The 27,160-nt window shown below is 47.3% G+C and overlaps 2 protein-coding genes across 11 annotated transcripts in view; both read left to right on the forward strand.

Annotated features, from left to right (window-relative positions):
• Positions 1 to 1,332: 1,332 nt before the first annotated feature.
• FAM53C (family with sequence similarity 53 member C) lies at positions 1,333 to 14,139 on the forward strand. Of its 4 annotated transcripts, none has more exons than XM_028849275.2 (5): positions 1,333 to 1,628; positions 4,957 to 5,186; positions 5,581 to 5,638; positions 8,903 to 9,687; positions 11,103 to 14,139. In XM_028849275.2, the coding sequence occupies exons 2-5, from the start codon at positions 5,109 to 5,111 to the stop codon at positions 11,358 to 11,360; spliced, it is 1,179 nt and encodes a 392-aa protein (XP_028705108.1). In that variant the 5' UTR covers positions 1,333 to 1,628; positions 4,957 to 5,108; the 3' UTR covers positions 11,361 to 14,139.
• A 2,991-nt stretch (positions 14,140 to 17,130) lies between these two features.
• Positions 17,131 to 27,160, forward strand: part of KDM3B (lysine demethylase 3B) — an 86,365-nt gene continuing 76,335 nt past the window's right edge. For 6 of the 7 annotated variants that reach the window (XM_078005238.1, XM_015140983.3, XM_078005239.1 and 3 more), the window contains exon 1: positions 17,131 to 17,398. In XM_078005238.1, the coding sequence (XP_077861364.1) occupies positions 17,207 to 17,398 (192 nt within the window). In that variant the 5' untranslated portion in view covers positions 17,131 to 17,206. Of the gene's footprint in view, positions 17,399 to 18,059; positions 18,182 to 27,160 lie in introns of those variants that run through there. The other variant, XM_078005241.1, reaches the window with a different exon arrangement.

The following is a 27,160-nucleotide window of genomic DNA, read 5'->3' on the forward strand; positions in this document are numbered from 1 at the left end:
TCCCTGGTTCAAGTGATTCTCCTGCCTCAGCCTCCTGAGTAGCTGGGATTACAGGTGGGCGCCACAATGCCCAGCTAATTTTTGTATTTTTTAGTAGAGATGGGGTTTCACCATGTTGGCCAGGCTGGTCTCGAACACCTGACCTCAGGTGATCCGCCTGCCTCAGCCTCCCAAAGTGCTAGGATTACAGGTGTGAGACACCATGCCAATCCCAGCACTTTGTGAGGCCAAGGTGGGAAGACTGAGGCCAGGCGTTTGAGACTACCCTGGGCAACATAGCAAGACGCCTCTCTCTACAAAAATAGAAATAAATATGCTGGACACGGTGGCACACTCCTGTAGTTCTAGCTACTCAGGAGACTGAGATGGGAAGGATTGCTTGAGCCCAGAAGTTCAAGGCTGCAGTGAGCTATGATCGCTCACTGCACTCCAGCCTGAGCAACAGCAAAACCCCTGAGCAACAGCAAAACCCCGTTTCTAAAAAAAAAAAAAAAAAAAGCATGGTGTCTGGCACATAAGAGCAATTCTTGGAAACCATGTGTCCCATACTTCATGGCCCCTGACTCTGCTCCTTTTGCCAAGGGGAAATAGGCAGTGCAAGGTAAATCTCTCCACCCCTATTTTCTCAGTTAGTACTGTACCTCACTTTTCTTTTTCAGTTTGCAGACTTGGTGACTCCTGCCTCCTCCCCTCCCTGGCTCAGTGAGGAAGATCCCTGCCACTGGCTCTACTTTCCAGCTGATCACAGCTATTTACCTGTCCCAGTCTTGAGTAAGGCACAAAATATTTACAGAAAACAGACGTCTTTCAGAGGACTTGCTGCTAAGTGTAATAGTGAAGATTACTTGCATACTGCTACTTTCCAATCAATTAAAAAAAAGAAATAGAAAACTTTGTATTACAAAGAAATCACAACACGAACGCAGTTTAAAGCCTCTCCTTTATCCACTTTTTTGCTTGACTCCCTAAACCATCTGTGATGCTAGCTGAGACTCGAATTTACATAAGAGCCAGAAACCATCAACCCAACCTCTTCACACACTAACGTCTACATTCGTGTCTTTAAAAAAGACTTAAACTTTGGCTCATGTGGGAGGTGGTGGTAGTGGTGGAGACTTAATAAAAGGTGGTTTCGTCTTCCTGAAGTGGAAATATAGCACCGTCAACATCTTTTCCCCATCTGGCTGTTTCCTCCTTCCCTTTCTGTTTAAGGAAAGTGTAACCACCGTACTTCTCCCCACCTCGCCGCACCTCCCCCAACAAACGCAAGCAACTGAACCGCCTATGATGTCATAATCACAATCCCATTACCTCATCCTGCTGAGGGGGGGCGGAGAGAGAGGAGAGGGAGTGAACAGCCCTGGGCTATCCTGAGCTTTACAAAGTGTTCTGGGTGAGTGCAAATTACAGAACCAAGTGGAAACGTCCCCGCAACCATTGTAAGTTCTGGGTTTTTAAGGTTCAGGCCGATCCGGCAGCTGCAAGAGCGGCTCCTGGGACTCCGAGCAGGCCCTAATCGGCGCTTGGACCACACTTCCCAGCAGCCTTCACGCCGCGGACGGGTCCTTTGCTGGGGGAAGGGGGCTTCCTTCGAAGAGGTGGTCGTGGAGGGCGGGGCAGCCGAGCAGGTGAGGGGCACTGTGGCTAATTGCATGACGCGGGCCGAACCGAGTGGGAGGCTGCAGTTGGGCCGATGGAGGGAGGGAGGGCAGGGGCGATGCCTTTGTTTACCTTCTCCCGACATGGCCTCCCCCGCGGGTTTCAAGATGTACCTCCAACTGGGACCGTCCACTTTCTGCGATATTTTGGAGGGGGTGACTCGTTAGTGAGGAAACCACCCCCATCCCTAAATCAAAGCGCCAGGCTCGTTCCCGACAGCGCTGTCCGAGAGAGACTTTGAGAGAGACACGACACGAAGCTGCCCTCTCCGTGGGTGGCTCGGGGGGATTCTGCGAGCCGGAGCTGTCCCACTACTCTCCTCAGGGACTCGTTGGTTCGCGCCAGCGCCTTTTAAGGACACCGTGGGGCGAACGGAGCGCTCAGAGCTGCTCCGGCCGCGGCCCTGGGAGCTGGAGGAGCTGCGGTAGGTGGCGGAGGGCAGGTGGCGCTGGGGCCTCGGGGCGGGCACCTCAACTGTCCCTCCCTCCTTTCCTCTTTCCCCTCCCCCAGCCCGACCGCCCGCGCGGCCGGGCCTCGCAGGCCGCCTCCGCGGGGAGAGCACGGGACCCGGTGGGGGAGGGGGTGGCGAAGTGCTAAGTCCCAGACCCTCCCCATCCCTTGCGTCCTGAGTTCGCTTCCCGCGGCCAGATGATGGAACCTAGTGGGAAGAGGCGAACGACAGCCCCCCCTGAGCGAGCCCTGGCGCCCCCCCGCTCCGGGGACCAGCGGACGCCCCATGCCCCACCCCGCGGGGACAGGCAGGGCAACAGAGGGAGAGGTTGAAGATTGGAGGGGCCTAGCCTTTTGCTTCTTCATGGGGGTGGGGGGAGGGGTGTTCCCCACTTGTCACCCCTTTCCCCAGCAGAACCATATGGAGGAAGAGCAGGCAGGTCTCCACCTACCTGTTCATGCACCTCCCTGCCTTCCTCATGTTTTCCTTCAGTCTCCCCAAGAGGTGTGGGGCCGGGACCTGGGGGGAAGGTCCCCAAGGGATTTGTGACTCTCCTCCCTGTTGGCCTGACCTGATCCTACCTTGTCTAGGTTCAGCACAACCTCAGCATCCCTGAAACAGGAGTGTCAGGGGTTACTGCCATCCAATAGGAGATGGGGTGGGGGTCTGATCTTTATTTTTGGGGGCTGCTGGTGGAGGGAAAGCCTGAACTGAGAGTTAGGCCTGGTGGGGTTGCTGAGAGGGCCTAGCGGCCTGCTGCTCTCTGAAGGGCTGAGCCCCGTGCCAGTTGTTAAACTGAGAAGTTTTAACTTGTTTAGTGACTGTTCAGGGCTGTCTCTACCCTTCAGATACACAAAATGGAAGGGGAAGGAAGGCGGCAAGAGAGGGCTTCTTACACTTTTTTCAATGCCTGCTTGAGAAAGAGGAGGCCCCTCGCGGAGCTGGTTTGCCTTCTTTTGTGTCCTGGTTTGATTCCTTATGGCTTCCGTTCTGTTCCCCCTCTCAGCCTGGCCTGTTTTAGGAAACTCAGGCTGAGAGTATCAGTTGCGTGGTGGTAGTTGCATTGTTCCAATTACCGCTGTGTGTGGCCACATCCCAACAATTAAAATGCAGAAAAACACAAATTCACTCTCTTGACTTGATCCTAGAGATGGCTGGGAGTTTGCTGTTTGTCCAAATGCCTCATGAAAAGCTAGAGAGTTTGCTTCACTCCCTGCTCCTCATAGCTGGTTAGCCTGAGGCCTGGGGTCTCGGGGGTAAAATCCTGCACTTAGGTTCCCTCTCTGGTTGATCTTTGAGGGCAGCAGAGTTAAGAAACCAGGAGCAGAAGTAATATAAGCTTTAGCTTCTCCCGTAAGCATATAGGGGAAGCAGCTGAAGAGAGCTCCCCGGAAGCTAGAATTTTGTTCAGGGTGGTAATAATTATGCATGAAAATGATAGTTAACTATAACGATGATTGACTTCTCTTGCACCTTTCTTCCAAAGAACTCCAAATACATACAGGTTTATCTCTTTGCTCTTCCTTATGGCCTCCTCCTGAGGTGTGAGTGGGGTAGAGATAATTTCCTCTTCTTTGTAGAGTGATCTGTCCCCAAGGTCACAGAAGGAACAGCCCTCTTGGGCTTTTCTTAGTGTACAGGTGAGGGAGGATGGTATTCAGCCAGAGAGATAGACCCTATTGCCTTCTTCATCTTATTGATTTCATTACTTCTGACATTCTGAGGCCTTGAAGATTCACAAACGGGAACAAGAAATGGTAGTCTATGTGGACTCCTGATTTTTATAGGCCAGATGGTACATTTTGTACATTTTAATATGTTATATTGTTCCTGTGACAGGTTAAGATTATTCTGCCCACTTTACATATGGGTAAACTGAGGCCAGCGAGTATTAAATGATTTGTCAAAACTCTTAGCAAATTGGACTAATAATTAGATTTCTTGATGATTTGTTCTATTGACTAGCTAATGCTACACACATTCTCTGGTAAGCTGTCAGCTTGCTGGTCATTTCCGGGAATAGACAGAATAAAATCAAGACACTGGCTTAACCTCCCCTTTTCCCTTGAGCAAGGCCCCTCAGGTAATTGTGTGGGCTTGAAGCCTGTTCTCTGATACAGTTAGTTTGCTTCTATCAGAAGTTGACCATGAGAAAGAATCTTGGTTAACTGTATCCATGGACTTTGCATCAGATCAGGCTAAAAACTTAGTTGAATAAAGTCATGGAATTGTTTATAACGTCTGTAGAGTTGAAATGTATTGGAATTACCCTGATCATTTCCTTATCCTCTTCCCATTTGATAAGAAAACAAACACCATATCTATGGGAAAACAATAATATATCAAATGTTTAGGCTGTAGGAGGACATAAAATCCTATGTACTCAGGTCTGAAGCAGAAAGTCTTGCCTACAACCACTGTTCTTCCTTGTTCTCTTATTACTATTTCTGTAGTTTAGGAGAAGGGTACCTCTTTTCACTTCTGACTAGAAGATAAAATACTGGGCTGATCTCGAGGGAAATAATCATTTGGGCATCCCTCTCTCTCATGTGAGCAGCTGTTTTCTAAGTGCTGCTGGTATTCCAGTTAGAAACAACAGAGCATGAACCAGGTTAAGGGTAGCAAATAAGTTTCAACTTGATTGCCAACTCTATTTTATTTCATATCTGGACTGCCAGTTCATAATTTCTGAAGCTGTGTTTAGGCTTAGCTAGAAAGAGCTGTGATCAATTGATGTCTGCCAGAGGCCTGGCTTAGGGGTGCTGTGGTATGTGTGCCATGCATTTTCCATCTCTGGACCAGGTGCATCTCTAATATCACTTGGGGCTGGTCCCTCTAATTGGCAGACTCAGCAGGCATGACTGGAGAGGGAAGTCCCAATGGTGCTAGAATGGTGCTGCAGTGGCAGAAGACGGCTTACGAGTGAGGTCTGGAAGAACAACAGGGAAGACATCCATCATTTGCTCCAAAGTGTGCAAGTCAAATCCTGGGGAGAATCATGATAACCCTGATCACTGAGCAGCTACAGAAGCAGACTCTGGATGAGCTGAAATGCACACGCTTCAGCATCAGTCTGGTAAAAGACCAGTCTTCCTGCTTCTCCACGACCCCCTCCCCCTTTTTTCTGAGGCTGATTGTTGCTACTACTTTACTCTTGTCCTGTGCTGTATGAATCATGGTACTTAACCTGAAGAGCCCACTAATGGCTCAAAACCCAGCCCAAAAGGAAGGGGGCAGGGATTTTTCCACCTATAGAGAAGGGACAACAAAACTTGGGTGGAGAAGGGTTTGAGATGTTGGAAGATGTGGATTGTTTGACTTACTAACTTTGGGAAGACGAGAGGAAGAACACTTAATGTCCCTAACATCCCTATAGCTCATGAATTGCAGAGGAGAACTGAAGAGGGCTTCCTAGAAATCTGTCAGTGTGTCCTGAATCCAAATCATGATGGATATTCTCTCTTTCTTAGCCTTTGCCTGATCATGCAGACATCTCCAACTGTGGGAACCCTTTCCAGCTTGTGTCTGGTAAGGCATCGTGTGTGTTTGTGTATATGTGTATACCCATTCCTCTCTCCACACATTTCTATCATTGGTTTCCAGTGAACAGGGCTAGCAAGCCTACCTCTAGAACTTTCTTGCCAGGGTCAACTTCTGAGATTGGCAGTTGTCTTTCATGTTATAGCATGAAAGTTATCTGGTTGGTTTGCTCTTATTCTAGCTTTGTGGAGACTTGTATAACCTATTTTTTTGAATAGGTAATACATTCACATGGTTCAAAATTTAAAAAATAACAACAAAAAGGTTATGCTGAGAAAAGTGTTACTCTCCTGTTCCCTATCTACTCAGCTTCTACCACCTCCCTAAAAGTATAAGTTTCTTACACAGTATATGTGACTAGAATTTCTGTATATAAAAAGAAGCAAATGTGTATATTTATTTCCTTTCTTTTTTTTTTTTTTAAGTTCTGGGCTACATGTGCAGAACCTGCAGGTTTGTTACATAGGTATACATGTGCCGTGGTGGTTTGCTGCACCTATTTTATTTCCACATTTTTAACACAAAAGGTTGCATACTATATATTATTTTGTACCTTAAAAAAAAAAAAATAGGACCGGGCCTGGTGGCTAACGCCTATAATCCCAGCACTTTGGGAGGCTGAGGCAGGGAGATCACCTGAGGTCAGGAGTTTGAGACCAGCCTGACGAACATGGAGAAACCCCATCTCTACTAAAAATATAAAATTAGCTGGGTGTGGTGGCTCATGCCTGTAATTCCAGCTACTAGGGAGGCTGAGGCAGGAGAATCACTTGAACCCAGGAGGCGGAGGTTGCGGCGAGGCAAGATGGCGCCATTGCACTCCAGCCTGGGCAACAAGAGTGAAACTCCATCTCAAAAAAAAAAAAAAATCACTGGGCACAGTGGCTCATGCTTGTAATCCTAGCACTTTGGGAGGCCAAGGTGGGCTGATCATGAGATTAGGAGTTCGAGACCAGCCTGGCCAACACAATGAAACCCTGCCTCTACTAAAAATACAAAAATTAGCCTGGCATGGTAGTGCACATCTGTAATCCCAGCTACTCGGGAGGGCAAGGCAGAAGAATCACTTGAACCCGGGAGGCGGAGGTTGTGGTAAGTGCAGATTACGCCACTGTACTCCAGCCTGGGCAACAAAGAAAGACTCCATCTCAAAAAAAGAAAAAAAAAAAACTTTAATATAGCTAGGAGATCTTTCCCTATCAGAATGCTGAGCATTCCCTTGTTATATATAGCTGCATATTATTACACTGCATAGATGTACAGTGGCTTATTTCACGAATCTTCTATTGATGTACATTTAGGTTATTTCCAATCTTGTTTCAGTACATAAAACTGTAGTGGGCCAGACGTGGTGACTCATGCCTGTGATCCCAGCACTTTGGGAGGCCGAGGTGGGCAGATAGCTTGAGGCCAGGGGTTCGAGACCAGCCTGGCCATCATGGTGAAACCCCATCTCTACTAAAAATACAAAAATTAGCCGGGCATGGTGGCAGGTGCCTGTATTCCCAGCTACTTGGGAGGCTGAGGCAGGAGAGTTGTCTGAACCCAGGAGGTAGAGGTTGCAGTGAGCCGAGATCGTGCCCACTGCACTCTAGCCTGGGTGACAGAGCAAGACGCCATCTCAAAAAAAAAAAAAAAAGAAACTGTAGTGAATAACCTTGTACATATGTCATTTTTTCACATGTGAAAATATATCTGAGGTATAAATTCCTAGATTATTAATTAGTCAGTTAAAGGGCCCCTGATGGTAGGGACATTTAGATGGAGGCATCACTGGTGGACAGTCAGAACTCCTTAACTCATGCTGCTCAACTGTTCTGCATCTCATTTTCTTTTCTAGGATACCTAGCAAGGGAAGTGAGTTGGCAAAAACATGTTCATTCAGTCTCTTCCTCCCGTTTATCAAAGACTTGCTGAAAGCCAGGTGTTGTGTCATAAGTATAGAGCAGGAACTCATGGTCTCTGCCCTCGTAGTGGTTAGTAGAGGGAAGAACTATAGACCAAATACACTCAGTATGAATTTTGCCACCGTCAAGTCTGACTTCTTATACTTGTCATTTGCCCCAAATATCCAGCCCCTGCAGAATTCCAGCCAGCTTGGACTGCAGAGGAGTTTGGACTAGGCCCTTTGTCCCTTAATGAGCCATCTCCCAAAAGTCACAATTTTGGTTGGAATACAGTGAGTGAGGATTGTTTCTTTTAGTCCATTTTCCCTTCCTTCTCTTGGTCCCTCCATCTGTTTGGATTTAAGAGAAGGCCTAGGGGAAGGGAATCGGAATATGTGGGTGGCCAGACACAAAGGAAGATGAGTAGCACAAAGTCTTAGGGTTTCCCAAGCCCAGGTTTCACTGTCAAAGGCCTTCCCCACCCTGTTTGCCCTCCCTAGGAATAAAAGTGATCTCTTACCTGCCTGATTACCTCTTACTTTTTGGCAGTACTAACTCCTGACTTGGTGCTGTTGACACATGAGAAGAGGAAAGGCCAAGGAAGGAGAGCATAGGCCTGCTTTTCAGCATCCAGAGCAAGCGTAGGGGAGGGGCGGGGGAGGGATGAGCAGGACACACACAATCGTGTTTGTTTCTTTTGACTTCTTTTACCTTTCAGAGGGAATGGCAGGCAGTAGATGAAATGTTTTTGATTCCAGGTAGTTGGTCACAATGGAGGCAACAGAGCGTAGTGGTTTAAAAACCTGGCCTTCACATCAGACAGACCTGGATTTGAATCCTCCTTTGGTCTTTTTTTTTTTTTTTTTTTGAGACGGAGTCTGGCTCTGTCGCCCGGGCTGGAGTGCAGTGGCCGGATCTCAGCTCACTGCAAGCTCCGCCCCCCGGGTTTACGCCATTCTCCTGCCTCAGCCTCCCGAGTAGCTGGGACTACAGGCGCCCGCTGCCTCGCCCGGCTAGTTTTTTTTTTTGTATTTTTTAGTAGAGACGGGGTTTCACCGTGTTCGCCAGGATGGTCTCGATCTCCTGACCTAGTGATCCGCCCGTCTCGGCCTCCCAAAGTGCTGGGATTACAGGCTTGAGCCACCGCACCCGGCCCCTCCTTTGGTCTTTTGATTGCTGTGTGATTTTGGGAAAGTTACTGAATTTCTCTTATCTGTGAAATGGAGATAATGATAATGATACTACCTACCTCATAAAGTTTTTGGAAATTTTCACATAAAATGCTCCATACATTGTGTGGCACGTGGTAAGTTCTTAAAAAATGTAAGCTATCATTAATATTATTTTTATTACAAATGCCTTCCAGAAGGTGCTTCCTGGAGGGGCCTGCCCCACTGTTCCTGTGCTGAGTTCCAGGACAGCCTCAACTTCAGCTACCATCCCTCAGGCCTGAGCCTGCACCTCAGACCACCCAGTCGGGGAAGCTCCCCCAAGGAGCAGCCCCTCTCCCAAGTCCTAAGACCTGAGCCCCCAGACCCAGAGAAGCTTCCTGTGCCCCCTGCCCCTCCATCCAAGAGGCACTGCCGCTCACTCTCAGTGCCCGTGGACCTGTCTCGCTGGCAGCCAGTGTGGCGGCCCGCCCCCTCCAAGCTGTGGACTCCCATCAAGCACCGGGGCAGTGGTGGAGGGGGTGGGCCGCAGGTGCCTCACCAGAGCCCCCCGAAGCGGGTCTCCAGCCTCAGGTTCCTCCAAGCTCCCAGTGCCTCTTCTCAATGTGTCCCAGCCCACAGACCCTATAGCCCTCCTTTCTTCAGCCTGGCCCTGGCCCAAGATTCCTCTCGACCCTGCGCTGCCTCCCCTCAAAGTGGCTCCTGGGAGAGTGATGCTGAGTCCTTGTCACCTTGCCCACCTCAGCGCCGCTTCTCCTTGTCACCCAGCCTGGGCCCGCAGGCAAGCCGCTTCTTGCCCTCTGCCCGGAGCTCTCCTGCATCCTCACCAGAGCTGCCCTGGCGACCTCGAGGTCTCCGCAACCTTCCCCGAAGCCGCTCACAGCCTTGTGATCTGGATGCCCGCAAAACTGGGGTCAAGCGGCGCCACGAGGAGGACCCCCGGCGTCTGCGGCCTTCCTTGGACTTTGACAAGATGAATCAGGTGGGACCAACAAGACTAGAGGAGCTTGCATGGGAGTGTGGGGACTCTGTTCTGTTTCCGCTTTTGAGCTAGCCCCTAGCTTCATTACCCTGCCGCTCCCATCTCCCCTCCGCCACCAACAGCACCTCCTTTAGCTCTCAGGGTGACCTACCATCCCAGCTTGGCTGGGACTGTCCCAGTTTTAGTACTGAAAGTCCCCCCATCCTGTGAAATGCCTTAATCCTGGGAGTTAGAGAAACTGGGGTGAGACCCATGTTAAACCTTCCAACAGGGATCCCAAATTGTCTTGCAAGAGGTACTTTCCCTCCTTTCCAAGAATGCATAAGCTGCAAAAAATTTCATCATCAGTACCTACTCCTTGTGCCCAAAGCTGGTTTTGCCACTTGCCTGTCACTGCTTCAAAGTGGTTCTGTGAAGGCTGAAGCAAGATGGGCTGCTACAGTGTATTCATTTGTTAGACCAATGTTTTTTGACTTCCTGGTTTGAGTATAGTTATTGTATGTATGCACTTGCTCACTCTTTTCATATTATTCTTTCTAGACCACTGGGTTACAAACCTCTTTAAGAATTGATTTAGGCCGGGCTCGGTGGCTCAAGCCTGTAATCCCAGCACTTTGGGTGGCCGAGACGGGCAGATCACAAGGTCAGGAGATCGAGACCATCCTGGCTAACACAGTGAAACCCCGTCTCTACTAAAAAATGCAAAAAAACTAGCCAGGCGGGTTGGCGGGCACCTGTAGTCCCAGCTACTCGGGAGGCTAAGGTAGGAGAATGGCCTAAACCTGGGAGGCGGAGCTTGCAGTGAGCTGAGATCCGGCCACTGCACCCCAGCCTGGGCGACAGAGCAAGACTCCGTCTCAAAAAAAAAAAAAAAAAAAGAATTGATTTAACTTTTTCATAGAGTCGTCCATCCCATCTGCAAATATTTACTGACTCTGACTAGGCACTGGCAGTACAGAGTAGTGAAACACTGCAGATGATGTTCTTGCCCTCACAGAGCTTCTATTCTTGAATCCAATGGAAATAATGGGCGCCAAATTTTGTCAGAAAGTTTACAAATCACACCTGTAATCCCAGCACTTTGGGAGGCCAAGGCGGGCAGATCTTGAAGTCAGGAGATCGAGACCATCCTGGTTAACACGGTGAAACCCCGTCTCTACTAAAAATACAAAAAATTAGCTGGGCATGGTGGCGGGTGCCTGTAGTCCCAGCTACTCAGGAGGCTGAGGCAGGAGAATGGCGTGAACCCAGGAGGCGAAGCTTGCAGTGAGCCAAGATCATGCCACTGCATTCCAGCCTGGGTGACAAAGCGAGACTCCGTCTCAAAAAAAAAAAAAAGAATGTTTACAAACCTTACCCTAAAGCCTTAGAATTCTTGCCTTCAGGTGTAACTGTCTTCTTTGTTTGTTTGACAGAAACCATACTCAGGAGGTCTCTGTCTCCAAGAAACAGCCCGGGAAGGCAGCAGCATCTCTCCACCGTGGTTCATGGCCTGTAGCCCCCCACCCCTCTCTGCTTCCTGCAGCCCCACTGGGGGTTCCTCCCAGGTGCTGAGTGAAAGCGAAGAGGAGGAGGAGGGGGCTGTGCGGTGGGGTCGGCAGGCGCTGAGCAAGCGGACACTGTGCCAGCAGGACTTTGGGGACCTGGACTTGAATTTGATTGAGGAGAACTAAAACTGAGAGGCTACTTCCTGGGGCCACACAGACTGACTCTCTCATGGCTACTAACAAGTGTCGAGGCCCCAAGGCTGGGGGCCAAGCCTGGGAATGGGGGTGAGTGGAGGGCTCCGACTCAGGGCAGCCGGAAATCTTCTCGCTCCAGCAAGCTCGACCATGCCGAGAGACTGGCTGGGACAAGATAAACGGAGCTGGTGGCGGGAGGGACAGCCCCAGAGCAGACCCTTCCCATGGCGGCCCTGAGTGTGAGTATCCCTGCCACGAAGAGAGCAATGGGCAGGGAAGGAACGGGTCTGCCGACCCCAGCTCGGGGAATTTCACTAGCCCCTTTGCTTCAAAGGGCACTTGTGTCTTAGAATTTGGCCAGGGTGGGGGGTTGAGTCAGCCTCCTCAGAGAAACTGCGTGAGAGTGTGTGCGTGCATGGGCGTGTACTTGTGGAACGGTGTGTTTGCGTAGCCTTAGGGAAGGAAGGCAATTGCTCCTTAACAGCAGAGTATCATGATACCCCCGGGATCTTGAGTTTTTTACAGGATGTTGGGTTTGCTCAAGGAGTCAAGAGGAGGGCGCAAAGTTTTCCTTTTTTCTAAATAGCTCTGGAACCAGGCTTGTAATCCATAGCATCACCGACTCTGCAAAGGATTTCATTTTGGGGCACAGCAGGGTGTTTTAAGTGCTGTGACTTCAGCTAATGATCTTTTCCTCAGCCCCACCCCCTCCCCACTAGCTCGATCTAGTATATTGGGGAATGCAGGTGGGGGGTGTCACCATATTTTTTCTGAGCTGGCCTTTTTTTCTCATTAGATTGTCTAGGCTATATACCACCTGCCTCTTTTGCCCTGTTGAATAGAGTTGCACACAGCACACGGGCAACTGACGCAGGGTTGAGGGACTCTCTCTCTGTCTCTCTCTGCCTCTGCTGATGGGACCCTTTTCCCTCACCCTCTGCCCTTCTAGGTCATAGACTAGGTAGGAAGGCCCTGTATTGGTCTGCAGCATCTACTGAGGCAGACCTGCAACAGAAGTGGCATTCAGTCCCCAGCAGACATGAGTGAGCTCACCCCAGCACTGCTGTTGGGAAGGTGACTGCAGGAAACCAATTCTTACAAGATCCAGGCCCAGCCTTTTCGACCTGCTTGAGAAGGAGGAAGGGGTGGTTGGCATTTAATAGTTTGCTTGTCTTCCACTCATGCCAGGAAGTGTTTATTTGCCTTTAATTGGCCCTGAGAGACCATAGGGAGGTTGGGGCTCACCGAGGGATTGGCTGAGGATGTATAAAGCAAAGGCTGTGAGAAGCAGTTGGGAGTTTGGTTGTCATTGGATTGAATTTACTTTTTTGTTTCCCACCCGCAACTTGAGCCAGGACAGCTGGTCCCAGTGGCCACAGTGATGGGTTTAAGTACCTTGGTAGGGCTGGCACCAGTGGAAACACATACTGAAGCTGACCCCACAGTAGCTTGTGAGGTTTTGTCCAGCTTTGGTTAGACCCTACATGACCAAATTGGACCTGCCCTTCTTCTTTATGGCAAGAAGGGCATTTTTCTGTTCAATTTCCAGGGTTTCCTAAGACCCAGTTCCTCTTGTAAGGGAAGAAGACCAAGGTCTTTGTGTTTTCTTCCTCATGGAATTGAACCTGACATTTTCTGGATCTCCTGCACGTCAGGAGCATCAGTGAGGCTTCAGCCTCCTCGTCTCCACTCCAGAGAGGAGGTGGCCATGTCTTCTTAAGCCTCTGGCCCTCAGAGGCTCCTCCCTATCTCCTGGCTAGTTACTACTGGGCTACCAGGTCTCTAGGGGCTTCAGAGAGGCCCTCTGGAGAATCCAGGGAAACCGTGAGCCCAGGAGTTGCCCATCTATGGTTTCATTCCTCCCCTGGCTCTTCTCCCTCTTCAGGCCATAATTTCCCTGGTGCCAACTTCTTTTCCTTCTGGGGTATCCTCATCCCTGGGCTCTCTGCTGCAGATTGGCTGTGCCAGCTTCCCACAGGTCACTGGCAATGCCAGTGAGTTTCTGCAGGCCCTAAGCTGAAGAAGTGAGGCAGTGATTCTGCCTCCATCCTGGTTTCCCCAAAGCCCCAGGGCACCATCCTTAGGGGAGAAGGTCTACAGTTATCATTATTTTAATTCCATTACTTTCAGTCTGGAAAACTAAGCTAGTCAGAACTATCATCTTGCTTCCCAATCTAAGAACCTGTGGCCCTGGAACACTTTTCAAGAAGTGGTTCATTTTGCTTTACACAGTAGATCTGTTTCAACAGTTCTGTGTAAACCAAATGCTGTTTTTCAATGCATTTGGACTGTTGACCATTTAAAAGCAGCCTATGATTGCTTCTTTTTGTAAAGCAAGCAACCTCCCTTCACTTTAGCTGTTTTGACTATTTGAATTTTCACATATTGGGCTTACCCAGAGTGGAGCACACCTCCAGGGCATGTGGCTGACACTGGGTAGATGTCTGCATCTGTGCTGTGTGTGTGGTGTGGTTGGCCAGTAGGTGAGTATCCCTGTGTGTGTGAGTGAAGCCACTCCCCAGGCTGGTGCTCTCTTCCTGTGCCCAGTGACTGCCCAGTGGCAGCCCAGCTGCCCTTCACTCCCACCTGCTGCCAAAGTCCCTGTGCTAATGGGATTACAAATACAAAAAGTGGAAAAAAAATTTTCGTAAACTTTGTTTTATATTAAAAAAAAATCCATAAGTCTGTGTGTGTTAAACATGAGGTTCTGCCTCTGTGGCTGTGTTTGAAAAAATAAAGTTTTATTAGAATAATCCATTTTCCCAAGCAACCTTGTGTACTACAGTGTCTTCTTCCCTTCCCCACAAAGACAGACAAGGAAGAAGCAGGGTAGGAGGCCACCTAACTCTTTCAGCCCCTTCCTCTAAGATGTAGGTCAACCTTTCAAAAAGGGGCAGTATTTGGACCCTAGGCCCTTTGCCGGCCATGTCAGGATGTTATACTGTGGCCCAGGCTTCTGCTAAGGCCTTGGTTATTTTTGGCAGTCTGGTTTGGTCTCTCTTTCCCTGGCACTTATACTTGTCTCCTCCTGCCTGCTGTCACTCTCACTTCCAGCAAGTTGAAGTCAAGTATTAATGCATTCCAGCTCCCTGAGAGATGGTTTATGGTACAGTCAGGAACTTGTCTAGATTGGTTTGTAGGCTTTGGGAAGTAGGGAGAAGGCAGGGTGGGAGACGGCCAGGGATCTTTCTTAAGTTTTCACATGTTACATCCTGGAGAGATAAAGGTTTAGTCATCAGAATTCAGATTCCAAAGACCTAGGCAATTTTTCCATCCTAAAAATACTGCTTTTGGAAAATTATCCTAGCTGTAAAGCTTCTCTTTTGTTGTAGAAGACAGTATTTTCCCTAATGTTTCCTTTTGGAGTGTTGGTTTGCGGAAAGAAGCTATGTGGCTCACTCTTTCTTTAGACCTTTCTATTCTACGCTTTCTTCTCTCTATGTTGACATTCTTCCAATGTGTGTAGGTGAAGTGTAGTTGCTCAGAGATCCAGGCAGGAGCCTCTGTCCCTAAGGCTTAGCCTTTCTTTACCAGTTGTGGTGTTAATTTGCCAGGCAGCAAGAAGAGTCAAGTTGCTTAGCCTATGTCCTGGTTTCCTGCTTCAAATTGGTGGCACTCATCATTGAATACCAATGAAGTGTGCTCAGGAGGACAGGATTGACTTGACTACCTGGAGCAGGAACCTTTGCAGGGCTGCAAATACACCCTAGAAAAAGTGAGGGTTGTTATCTGCGCTGGAAACAAAGGAAGGGCTTTTGGGAAGTGGAGGGCAGTGGCATGTAGTTAAAGAAGCTTAGAATTACATTTGTTTTTGTTTAAAACTGATGTTTCATTTCACCTACTGCTTGAGCAGGGGTAAAGTTTGAACATCTAAAATGACTTTGTCTCCCCCTTTCTTTCTTTTGAGTTTATTTTTGTTGGATTTTTCTGCTGTTTATTTTCTGTGAGGCCAAGTGTGATTTCATTTTTCATTCCTGAAGTCTTGTTAATATAGGAAAGAATGTAAACTCCATGAGGGCAAGAGTTTTGTTTTATTCAATATTGTGTCCCCAACACTTTGGGAAGTTCCTGGCACATGAAAAGTGCTGGCCACATTTGTTGAATGCATTTCCCTTTTTGCCTTTCCCATCCCTGAACTTAGGTACATTTCTGTCTCTCTGCTGAGAAATCAGCCTTGGACATTGGGGCAGTAGTTAAATCTCTGTATGGGAGAAAATCTCAGCAGTTAATTTTGATAGAAAAGTTGCAAGGCAGATAGATCTTGTATGGATTCACCCTTGTTCCCCTTCTACCAACTACAGCTTATGGGCCATGTGCTTTAAGAGGTGGCTCTCAGCCCAGAAAAACATTCTGAGTCAGGCCTCAGGTTGGCTGTGGGAGATGGAAGTTAAAAAGAAGTGGAGGGAGGAATGTTTCCTTGGCGCTCCACAGGGTTGGTTCTAGAATGATTTTCCTATATGTTTTATACTTTAGTAAAAGTATAAAGTCAATAGTTGGTTACCCCTCTCCCTAAGCCTTTTGTTACAAGAAAAGTAGGTCAAGGGTGTAGACAAGGTTATGGACAGGAGATAGCTGGGTAGGCACAGAACCTACTGCTCTTTCCTGTCTGTAGGGAAAATCAATGAAAAAAAGTCATTTTTAGAGCAACAGTCATGGGTTATTACTAGACCCTTTATCTTTTGTACTCGTTTTGTGTATACTCAGTCTCCGCATCCATGAGACCATGGAACGTGCTAGTCCCTGATATTGCCAACTTTACATGATTGAGGCAATTTCCTGTTGCTTATTGTGGGTAACAATCTAGCCAAAAATCTCAGCATCTCACTTTCTCTACAGGCTCCTTTTCTAATCAGGAGCTACCAGTCTCCCACACCTGTATTAAATGCATTCAGATACGAGTTACAGAATTTTCTTTGCCCCCAGCCCCACTAATTCCATGGTAAGATGGGGTGCTACTAAGAGAACCCCTTTACTGCTGGTCTATTTCCAGTTCCCCTAAGAGTTGAATGGAGAAACACGTAGACTTAATAACATTGGTAGACTAGGAAGGGGAAGAAGTTAGGTCGGTTTTAGGAAACACACCAAGATGGGGGGGGGGGCACGTTGGCTTTCAGTCAGTGGAAAGAGTGGTGTTATGCATCCAATGGAAGTAATACATTGGCCAATTGGAAAGGAACCTAAGAAATACTGGCAGTATAGAATGGTGCTGTTATGGGCCAATGAGAAGAAAGATATTGTGTCTCATGGACCAATGGGGAGAACATTTCCTGCAAGACAGCAGGTTGGGTGGCTCATATTTTCAGGATAGGAAATCAGTGGGGGTATTGGAGATACTAAATAGCTCAAAACATCCACTCTCTAGGTACCTTGCCCCTCACCCTCTTACCCCGTAAATGTCTTTGGCATCCGAGGAGAGCAAGCTAAAAAGCCCTCTCATATGTACGACTCCCTAAAGGAAGATTGAGACCAGGGATGGTGCCAGGGGGAAGCTGAAGGAACCGCCCACTTCCCTACCCCGGCCGAACCTGCAATTCCCCTCCCGACCGCAGGGGGCACTGCAGGCCCCGGGGAGATTGGGGCGGAGCGCTGCGAGGGGCCAGGAGCTGCCGCCCCGCTCCAGAGCGCGGGGGGCGCTGTGCGGGGCCCAGGCTGCGGCTCCGCTCCCGGCCACGGGGGGCGCTGCGCGGCGCCGGTGGTTGGTGGTGGCTGTTGGGGGGGGTGGGGGGGAACGGCGGCCGCGGGTGGTGCGGAGGGAGGCCTTGCGGGCGGATCGGGCGCTTGGCGGCGGAGGCGGTGGGAGGCGGCGGGCGGGAGCGCGGGTCAGGCCGGCCCCGGCGATGGCGGACGCGGCGGCCTCCCCGGTGGGCAAGCGACTGCTGCTTCTGTTCGCGGACACTGCGGCCTCAGCCTCGGCCTCAGTCCCCGCGGCGGCGGCGGCGAGCGGAGATCCGGGGCCTGCGCTGCGCACTCGAGCCTGGCGGGCCGGCACGGTGCGGGCCATGAGCGGGGCGGTGCCCCAGGACCTAGCGGTGAGTGGCGGCCGAGTCGGGCACTCGAGGCCGGGGCTGCGGGGCCTGCGGGCGGCCTCCCCGGGGGCCTTTGTGAGGGGGCGGTGGGATGGGGGTGACCCATTTCCGTGCCCCCGCATCTCCTTAGCGCCCCCCGCCGGCACCTCGGCACCCCGAGCTCTTGCCGGCATGGCTTCCGCGTCGGGGTATGCGCCCCTGTTACCCCCGGGGGGCGGCCAGGGCGCCCGGAGCTGCTGCTTGCAGCCGGCAGGCCCCGCCTCCTGGGCGACCCTTTCTCGGCGTTCCCCCCAACACGCCTTCGGAGCAGACTCTCGAATCTTGAGCTCCCGGGAGCCTCAGAGTTCGGCCAGTGTTGCCGCTGCCCTCTCGAAGACGCGGACCTGTGGTCCCCAGCCTCTCCCAGGAGACCTGCGCCCTGTTCCTTTTCTCCCAGAGCCCCAAGTGGGGCGGGAATGTGGGCAGTTATGGGAGGCACGGAGATTGCAGTTGGAGCTGGTCGGGGCTTTTTTATCTGGCAGTTACTTCCTCGTCTGAGCTGGGCTCAGCCTGGCTGTCTCCAGAAAGGCCAGCTCTCGGCACTGTCTCGAGCTCTCGTCTACTTACGCTTCTGGGTGACAGGAGCTGCAGTTGTGGCTGTTTTTGATAAGTTTGAGATCTTTCTTAGTAGCCGAACGGGGCTGCTGGGTAGTGCTTTTTGCTCCCAGCTCAGCTACTCCCCCCCAACCCGGGAGAGGTTTTGTTTTGAAACTTTGTGTTTGGGCTTGGCCCCTTTTGAATGCCTTGGTGAGTTTCGTGATTAAAGCTGTTCAGTCTTAGAACTTAACTAGCATTCGGGATCTTGATGTGTTATTCTCGTTAATGTGGCGGTAAAATATAGTGTTTGAGTTTTGGCAAGCCACTTTATTTCCTCATTTTGATAGGGGCCCTAGCTTCTCTGGTGAGATAAGGCTGTGAAAAATGGTGTGTGTGCGTGTTGGGGCAGGGGGTGGTCTTTTGGAATGTAATAGATCAGCAAGCAGAAAGTAAATTTTCTTGATGAACTTGCTTCTGCAGATATAAACGGTAACGCAGTTTGTGAGATTTGGAAGTGATGTTGTAGGCTTCCGATGTTCATTTTTCTTCCTATTGATCAACGGTGTTAGACTGTCCTTTTTCACTAATACACAAGCTTTATGGATTTTTTTTGTGCATGGCTTAGGCTTTGCTTCTGCTACTTGGGTTCATTTGCTTTGATCTTTCTTCATGCTGTGTAAGAAACGCTGCTAGGACATTTATGAGGCCTCAGTGGGGCAAATTTGCGAAGAGATATCAGAAATATAAGGGGATGGAATGATGATTAAGACTGGGATTTGGATTCCTCTGCGCTTTCTTTAAAAGATGGCTGGGATGGGAAAAGAAGTGTCCATTTCAGATTGATTCTACTCCCGTCGAGGCAAAACATACTTTGACCTAAGGCCTAGTTTGCCCTAGATATTCATTGGGATTTTTTTCTGGTTCTTGCAATGGTCGTCTCGTTTCCTCCATCAGATGAATTGCTAATGAGCTCTGCACCTGAAATGGCTCCCCATTCACTTTGTTGTTTGCTGTGCTCCCTAAGGGCAGAGGTTTTTGAAGCTCACTTCCTTTCTGGACACCCACTAAGCTAAATACTGAATAATTTTACCACTGAGCCCACGGAACTGGGTTCTCAAACCAAGTAAAAAGTTGCAGTGATTCTTGGAAATTAAAGCAAAGAACATTACAACTATGTTGAGGTCTTGCATGGGGCTGTGTGAATATAGAAGCAAAGGCAGGTTTGTATTTTGAGAATACATTTATGCTCGTCTTACATGTATATCCAGGGACATAGATGATAAAACAGCCAGACCAAAACTCAGAGCCTTTAGATTTTTTCACCAGCTTGCAAAATTGTTCAAGAATTGCTGTTTTGTTGAGGTTCTATTAATGACAATGACCAGTGTAGGATGAGAACGGGCCGTTTTGTTTTTCTTTCTTATTAAAAGAGATTTCCTTTGGACCGTGGGCATGTGGACCTTTCCAATTTGCACCACACACGGTAGTAAACACAACTGTCTTCCAATCAAAAGTGTTCTTCCCGTACTCAAGGGTGGAGTTTGCAAGCAGCTGGCCTGTGATTGGGCAGATTTTCATTCAGTTATGTTTAAGATGTTTTCAGGCATGCTTGGTTTTGAGTAATGCCTAGCAGGGCGCCCCCTTTTAAGGATGAGTAATTGAGGGTTGGATGAATGAGTTTCTGAAGTGATTGAAAACACACTTCTCAATTTTAGACTCCACAAATATACTCTTTCTAAATACTTTTTGATTCAGATATCCTATAAAATATAGTACTGATCCATTTAATGAAACGTTTTTTGGAAAACAGTAACAAAGCTAAGTGCTACCTTAAGATGAGATATGAAATAAAGGAGTCAGGATCTGAGAGTTTTGTTGATTGAGAGTTTTGTTGGTAAGGGTCTCATAGGTGGACATCTTCACCAGCAAAAGCCATGCTGACAAATTATTCAGATGTTTAGCCAAGGCATGAAAACAGCTTTTTCCCCCTTTCTCATGGAATAGTAGTAGTTTTGTGTTTTAAAATGGGCCTTTTATTTTTTTTAGAATAGTTTATTGGGTTTTTATGCATTTATCTCTGGCTCTTTCCTAATCCGGTGTCCTCTTTGTGTTCCTAAGTCATTATTGGCTCATGTAAGTTGCAGAGACCTTGGGACTGTCACATCTGTGTGTATTGTAGATAAAACAGACCAAAAAATAGAAGAAAGAAACCCATGGATTTTCCTTTTTTTTGTTATAAAAGCAAAGCTTGTAATTTGCAAAATGTCAAACAAAGGTTTACACAGGAAAAACCAGCAATCTCTTTGCTCATCTTTCTTAATACTAATACAAAAACATGAAAACATTCAACCGTATACAGTTTCCTTTTTTTAGCAAATGGTGTCATACTGCACAATATTTACATCCTGCCTTTTTTTCTTTCATTTGACAGTGTACCATGGGGATCAATACTTACAGATTTTACTCATCATTTTTGGTAACTACCTTATATTCCATAGAATGGATGTACCATAATTTATTCAGTTATTCCTCCTGTTAATGGACATTCAGGTTATCTCAAGTTTTTTTTGGCAGTATAGACGGTGCTGTCATTAATATACTTGTATACATATTTTTATGTAATCTAGGTTTTATTTCTGTAGTTTAGCAATCCAGGATTGAAATTGTTCTGTTAAGAAGTATATGTATTTTTTATTTTATTACATAATGCCAGGTTATTTTCCAGTAGGTGTATAGCATTTCCTACTCCACCAACAATACTCAAAGTGCTTGCTTGTTTCTCTTTACCCTTGCCATCACTGGTGTCATCAATCTTTCGTTTTTGCCAATCTGATGGGTGAAAAACAGTATCCATGATTTTCATGACTATTTGTCCTTTTTTTCCATGTGTACTGGCTTTTTCATTTATTTGTTACTTATGGATATCTTTTGCTCATTTGAGAAAAATAGGAGTTGTCTTATCACTCTCTGCAAGTTCTGTGCATGCATATTAACTCCTTCACCTGCTCAATGGGTTGTATTTTGTTTCATTTGTCTCTTGACTTTTGTTTTGTTTTGTTTTGAGACAGAGTCTCGCTGTGTTACCCAGGCTGGAGTGCAGTGGCTCCATCTCAGCTCACTGCAACCTCTGCCTCCTAGGTTCAAGCGATTCTCCTGCCTCAGCCTCCCGAGTAGTTGGGACTACAGGCACATGCCACCATGCCCAGCTAATTTTTTGTATTTTTAGTAGAGACGGGGTTTCACCATATTGGCCAAGATGGTCTCTATGTCCTGACCTTGTGATCTGCCCACCTCGACCTCCCAAAGTGCTGGGTTTACAGGTGTGAGCCACCGGGCCCGGCTTCTTGAGTTTTTTAATGGGTTGCTTTGCCATATAGAAAAATAATAATTTTATGTTATCAGAATTATCGGGCCTCTTTTTGTTTCTTTGTTTTGTTTTTGAGACAGAGTCTTGCTCTGTCTCCCAGGCTAGAGTGCAGTGGCATGCTTGCAGCTCACTCCTGGGCTAGAGTGATCCTCCCAGGGACTACAGGCATGCGCCACCAGGCCTGGCTAACTTTTGTATTTGTTGTAGAAATGGGGTTTCACCATGTTGCCCAGGCTAGTCTGGAACTCCTGGGCTCAAGCAGTTGCCTGCCTCAGCCTCCCAAAGTGCTGGGATTCCAAACATGAGCCACTGCGCCTGGCCTGACTTTTCTTAATAGTTTAGGATTACTTGACTGGGAAGGAATCCCCATCTTGAACCTGTATAAATATACTTTAAAAAACTTTTTTTTTTTTTTTTTGAGACAGGGTCTCTCTGTTGCCCAAGCTGGAGTACTATGACACAATCACAACACACTGCAGCTTCGACCTCCCTGGGCTCAGGTGATACTCCCGCCTCAGCCTCCCAAGTAGCTAGAACCACAGATGCCCACTACCACGTCTGGCTAACGTTTATATTTTGTATAGAGGTAGGTTTTGTCATGTTGCCCAGGCAGGTCTTGAACTCCTGGGTTCAAGCAATCTGCCTGACTCGGCCCCCTAAAGTGTTGGGATTACAGGCGTGAGCCACTATGCCCAGCCAACATTCTTGTTTATTTTTACCTTTAGATTTTTGGTCCATCTGGAATTTATTTTTTATTTTTATTTATTTATTTATTTTGAGACGGAGTCTCACTCTGTTGCCCAGGCTGGAGTGCAGTGGTGTGATATTGGCTCACTGCAACCTCTGCCTCCTAGGTTCAACCAATTCTTCTGCCTCAACCTCCCAAGTAGCTGGGACTACAGGCATGCACGAGATCGGGTTTCGCCACGTTGGCCAGGCTTGTCTCGAAGTCCTGACTTCAGGTGATCCACCCACGTCAGCCTCCTAAAGTGCTGGGATTACAGGTATGAGCCACCGTGCCTGGCCTGTAATTATTTATTTATTTAGAGACAGAATTTCATTCTTATCACCCAGGCTGGAGTGCAATGGTGTGATCTCGGCTCACTGCAACCTCTGCCTCCTGGGTTCAAGCGATTCTCCTGCCTCAGCCTCCCCAAGTAGCTGGGATTACAGGCGCCCACCACCATGTAATTTCACCATGTTGGCCAGGCTGGTCTCGAACTCCTGACCTCAGATGATCTGCCTGCCCCGGCCTTCCAAGTGCTGGGATTACAGGTCTGAGCCACTGTGCCCAGCGGGAATTTTTTTTTTTTTTTTTTTTTTTTTTGGGAGATGGAGTCTTGCTTTGTTGTGCAGGCTGTAGTGCAGTGGCACGATCTCAGCTTACTGCTGCAACCACTGCCTTCCAGATTCAAGCGATTCTCCTGCCTCCAGTCCCAGTAGCTGGGATTACAGGCATGCGCCACCACACCCAGCTAGTATTTTTTATTTTTTAGTAGAGACAGGATTTCGCCATGTTGGCCAGGCTGGTGATCCACCCGCCTTGGCCTCCCAAACTGCTGGGATTACAGTCATGAGCCACTGCGCCCGGCCCTTTTTTTTTTTTTATTTTAATGGTTTTATCTGTCACCCAGGCTGGAGTACAGTGGTGCAGTCATAGCTTACTGCAACCTCAAATTTGTGGGCTCAGTTGGTCCTCCTGCCTCAGCTTCCTGAGTAGCTGGGACTACAGGTATACAGCACCATTCTCAGCTTTTTTGTTTGTTTGTTTGTTTTTGAGACACAGTCTTACTGTGTCACCCAGGCTGGTGTGCAGTGGTGCAGTCTTGGCTCACTGCAACCTCCACCTCCAGAGTTCAAGATATTCTCCTGCCTTAGTCTCCTGAGTAGTTGGGATTACAGGCGTGTGCCACCATGTCTGGCTAATTTTTGTATTTTTAGTAGAGACAGCGTTTCATGATGTTGGCCAGGCTAGTCTTGAACTCCTGACCTCAGCTGATTTGCCTATCTCAGCCTCCCAAAGTGCTGGGATTACAGGTGCGAGCCACCGTGCCCCTGTGCTTTTTTTTTTTTTTTTTTGGTAGAGATTGGGTCTCACAGTTTTGCCCAGGCTGGTTTCAAACTCCTGGCCTTAAGTGATCACCGCTCGGCCTCCCCAAGTGCTAGGATTACAGGCATGAGCCACTGCACTTAGCCTGGAATATTTTTGTAATTGGCAAGTGAGATGAGGGACCTAATTTTTTTTTCTGCTGAGTGACCAATTGTGGCGACACTAATTTTTTTAGGTAAACCATTCTTTTTCTTTCTGTACGTATAATTAAATAATGCTGTAAATGTAGTATCACTTGGTTTTGAATGTGTATCATAGTTATCTCATGTATCCAGAAGTTACCAGAGAAGTGAAAGCATATATGCCCTATTTTTTTTAGTCCCTTAATCTTTCATCTCTATTTCAAGGAAAGACAGATTCTAAAATACTCCCTTCCTTTGATTAGAGATAATGTAATAATTGTAGCAATGTCTAGGCTAGTACTATGTTTCTTCTATCTGAGAGTCTTCCAGGAGGAGTGACAGTGTATCTGCCTTCTGTTTTTACACCTCCCCACCCAACCTTTCCTCTGTCTCAGGGTGGGGTAGGTAACTCTAAAATACCTATTTTGTTTCTAAATAATGTGATAATTATAGTCAGGTCCAGGACAGTATTATATTTACTGTATTTCCAGTATACAATTCGCTACCTGTGGTCAAACATAGAATTTCAGCCCTAGTTGAAATGGGAGTTTGTGGCTTTTAAAATGTTTGTGTCCTTTTATTACTTATAATTCCAAAAGTTAAAACTCTGAGTGATATCTTGATACTTATGCTCTGTTTATTAATGTAAATAGAATATGTTTTTGTGAATCTGTGTATGGTGTAGAGAACTTTAAATAAAAATGACATTGTACTTTTTGACATTGAGTATATACCATTTAATTGTGAGCCCTTCTAAGCACACTCATCACCTTAACTCTCCCCTTACAGCAGCAGGTCTGTTTTTGAAACACTGAGCCATGGTTGAGTTTTTCAGACTCTCAAGCACTTTATATAGTTGATTTAAAAAAAAAAAAGATTGTCTCTGTGTGTGTGTGTGTGTGTGTGTGTGTGTGTGTGTGTGTGTGTGTGAATCTTAATAGTTCTATTTCTTTTTTTTTTTTTGAGACGGAGTCTCACTCTTTCACCCAGGCTGGAGTGCAGTGGCACAGTCTTGGCTCACTGCAACCTCCGCCCCCCGGGTTCAAGTGATTCTCCTGCCTCAGCCTCTCAAGTAGCTGGGATTACAGGCAAGTAGCTGGGATTACAGGTTCCTGCCACCACACCCAGCTAATTTTTATATTTTTAGTAGAGACAGGGTTTCACCATGTTGGCCAGGCTGGTCTTGAACTCCTGACCGCAAGTAATCTGCCTGCCTTGGCCTCCCGAAGTGCTTATATTACAGGTGTGAGCCACTACGCCCAGCCATTAATTTCCCATTTGTTTCTAAGGGACTTGCTTCACTAAGTCCCCACCTGCCAAGAGTTCATTCTCTTTTTTTTTTTAATACACCGCTTCCTGGGTCTCTTCTCCAACTTGTTCTAGTTTATTTATTTAGTTCCCCCTCCACCAACAGACTCAAAATGGTGGGTAAGAAACATGGCATTTTCTGTTGTGATTTTCTTTGCAACAGCTGGGGTGGGTTCTATAGGCTTTGCTTCCACAAGGCCTGGGGGACGCAACACCTGTTGTTGCTTCTCAGTTTTCCACTGCCTTTGACAGGTTAGTGGTTTTTAAGCCCTTTCCACTGTACCATCCCTACTGCCCCTGGTGCGAAAGCATCATCTTTTGCTCTTGATCTCTAGGTGAGTAAAAACTGCCTGATTAGTAATGATTCAGATAGTGTGACCTCTTTGAGTTTGGCAAGGGCCGAAACTCCTTTTTTTTTTTTTCCTTTTTTCACGACTTCAGAGGTAATCAGGCTCTAGGGGACTGATTCTCTCTAACCGAACTCTGGAGACTGAATTGTAAATCCATATGCAAGGTTATTAATTTACAGTGGGAGGTATACCTACCCAGAGATCTGCATACAGCCCCTTCCTGCTCTGCTGTAGAGACCAAATTACTGGTAAGAAGGGTCTTCAATGTGCAAAGAATTGGACAAGGGAAGTTGGGTGTTGCCAAAAGGCTGTTTAAAGCAAGCAGCCTTGATTTTAGTGATCCTCCACTTTTCTAGTATTTTCTGGCTTTCATTGCTTTGTTCCCTCTTTAACCTTTTCTTTTAATGCTGTCATCCATTGAAATCCTATACAGAGAAAAGAAAACCTGCTTATCCTTCAGGCCCATGCATCCTGGGAGCTACAAACCCTATAAAGCCTTTCCGATTCCCCAGCATGTTGTTTTTATTCTTTGTTCCTTTAGCACTTTGTGGAGACCACTTTTTGGAATATTTATTGTAGTTTTTCTTGTTATAGATATGTGTAGCAAGATGTATAGCTTGTGAAGAAGTTCAGGAAACGCCACCCCAAAATGTGCTGCTTTGGATCTCAAACTGAAGGCACTTGGGGAGCAGCAGATGGAGGGCTGTCTCTGAGCTTACTTCATCTACCTAAAGACACATCCTCCAAGAGGAACTCTAGGCCGGGCGCTGTGGCTCACGCCCGTAATCCCAACACTTTGGGAGGCTGAGGTGGGCAGATCACTTGAGGCCAGGAGTTCAAGACCAATCTGGCCGACATGACAAAACCCCATGTCTGCTAAAAATTACAAAAATTAGCCGGGCGTGGTGGCGCACGTAATCCCTGCTACTCGGAGGCACAAGAATGACTTGAACCTGGAAGGCAGAGGTTGCAGTGAACCAAGATTGCACCACTGCACTCCAGCCTGAAAGAAACCAAAAAAAAAAAAAAGAAGGAACGCTATTGTCATGAATCTCTTCCCTGCTAACCTTATCAACCAGGGCAGATTAATTCCTATCACAGGAGATGAGACTGGAGGTCTATACCACATGCAGACAGGCAACTTTAGCTGTCAACCTGTTCTTCTGAGGACCCATTGATTTTTTTCCCAAAAATCATTAAGCCAGGTTCAGTGGTGTGGACCTATAGAGAAGATCACTTGAGCCCAGGATTTTTTTGTATACACACACACAAACACACACACACAATATCTTAAATAAGTGAATAATGTATGTGGTTTACTCTCCCCTAAGTTGCCTATGAGAAATATAGAAATGTAATTATTTCTGTAATTTTATATTATTATATAATTATTTCTATAATTTTATAATTATATAATTATATAAAAACTATTTCTATAATTTCTTTAGAAATACAAGAAAGCTTCTCAGTCTCACTGGGTTCTGGGTATTTACTTTTCCTTCTTGTGATGCCCCCTACATGTAACAAATTTGTATTATTTTTCTCTCCTTAAACTGCTGACTGTTAATCACCTAACCTTCAGAAGGTAGAGGGAAAGTCTTCCATCCTCCACACTTGCTTATCTGTTCTACTAGACTGTAAATTCATGGAGGTCAGGAAACATGGATTTTTCTCTTTTTTCTCTTCTTTTCTCTAACCACTCTGTCTAAAAAAAGTAGAACATTTTGAAGCCCCTATTAGGCTGATGTTCACTTCCGATTTATTACGGAATTTCTACTCTGCGGCCCCGTTATCTTTATAATCTTTCAATTTTTTTCTTTTACATGTTTTTATTGATATGGACTCACTACTAATTTTTTCATCTTGATATTGGAGTCACATTTGGGACTCCAATCCAAGGTACACTTGCCTTTGGTTTTGTGATTTGCGTCC

The sequence above is a fragment of the Macaca mulatta genome, chromosome 6, assembly GCF_049350105.2.
Source record: "Macaca mulatta isolate MMU2019108-1 chromosome 6, T2T-MMU8v2.0, whole genome shotgun sequence".
Classification (NCBI taxonomy): domain Eukaryota; kingdom Metazoa; phylum Chordata; class Mammalia; order Primates; family Cercopithecidae; genus Macaca; species Macaca mulatta.

Bases quoted from the DNA above. Each gene is read 5' to 3' on its own strand.
- FAM53C (XM_028849275.2), top strand. From the start codon at position 5,109: ATGATAACCCTGATCACTGAGCAGCTACAGAAGCAGACTCTGGATGAG. The intron at 5,187-5,580 runs GTAAAAGACCAG...TCTCTTTCTTAG, and splicing joins CACGCTTCAGCATCAGTCTG to CCTTTGCCTGATCATGCAGA. The intron at 5,639-8,902 runs GTAAGGCATCGT...AATGCCTTCCAG, and splicing joins CCCTTTCCAGCTTGTGTCTG to AAGGTGCTTCCTGGAGGGGC.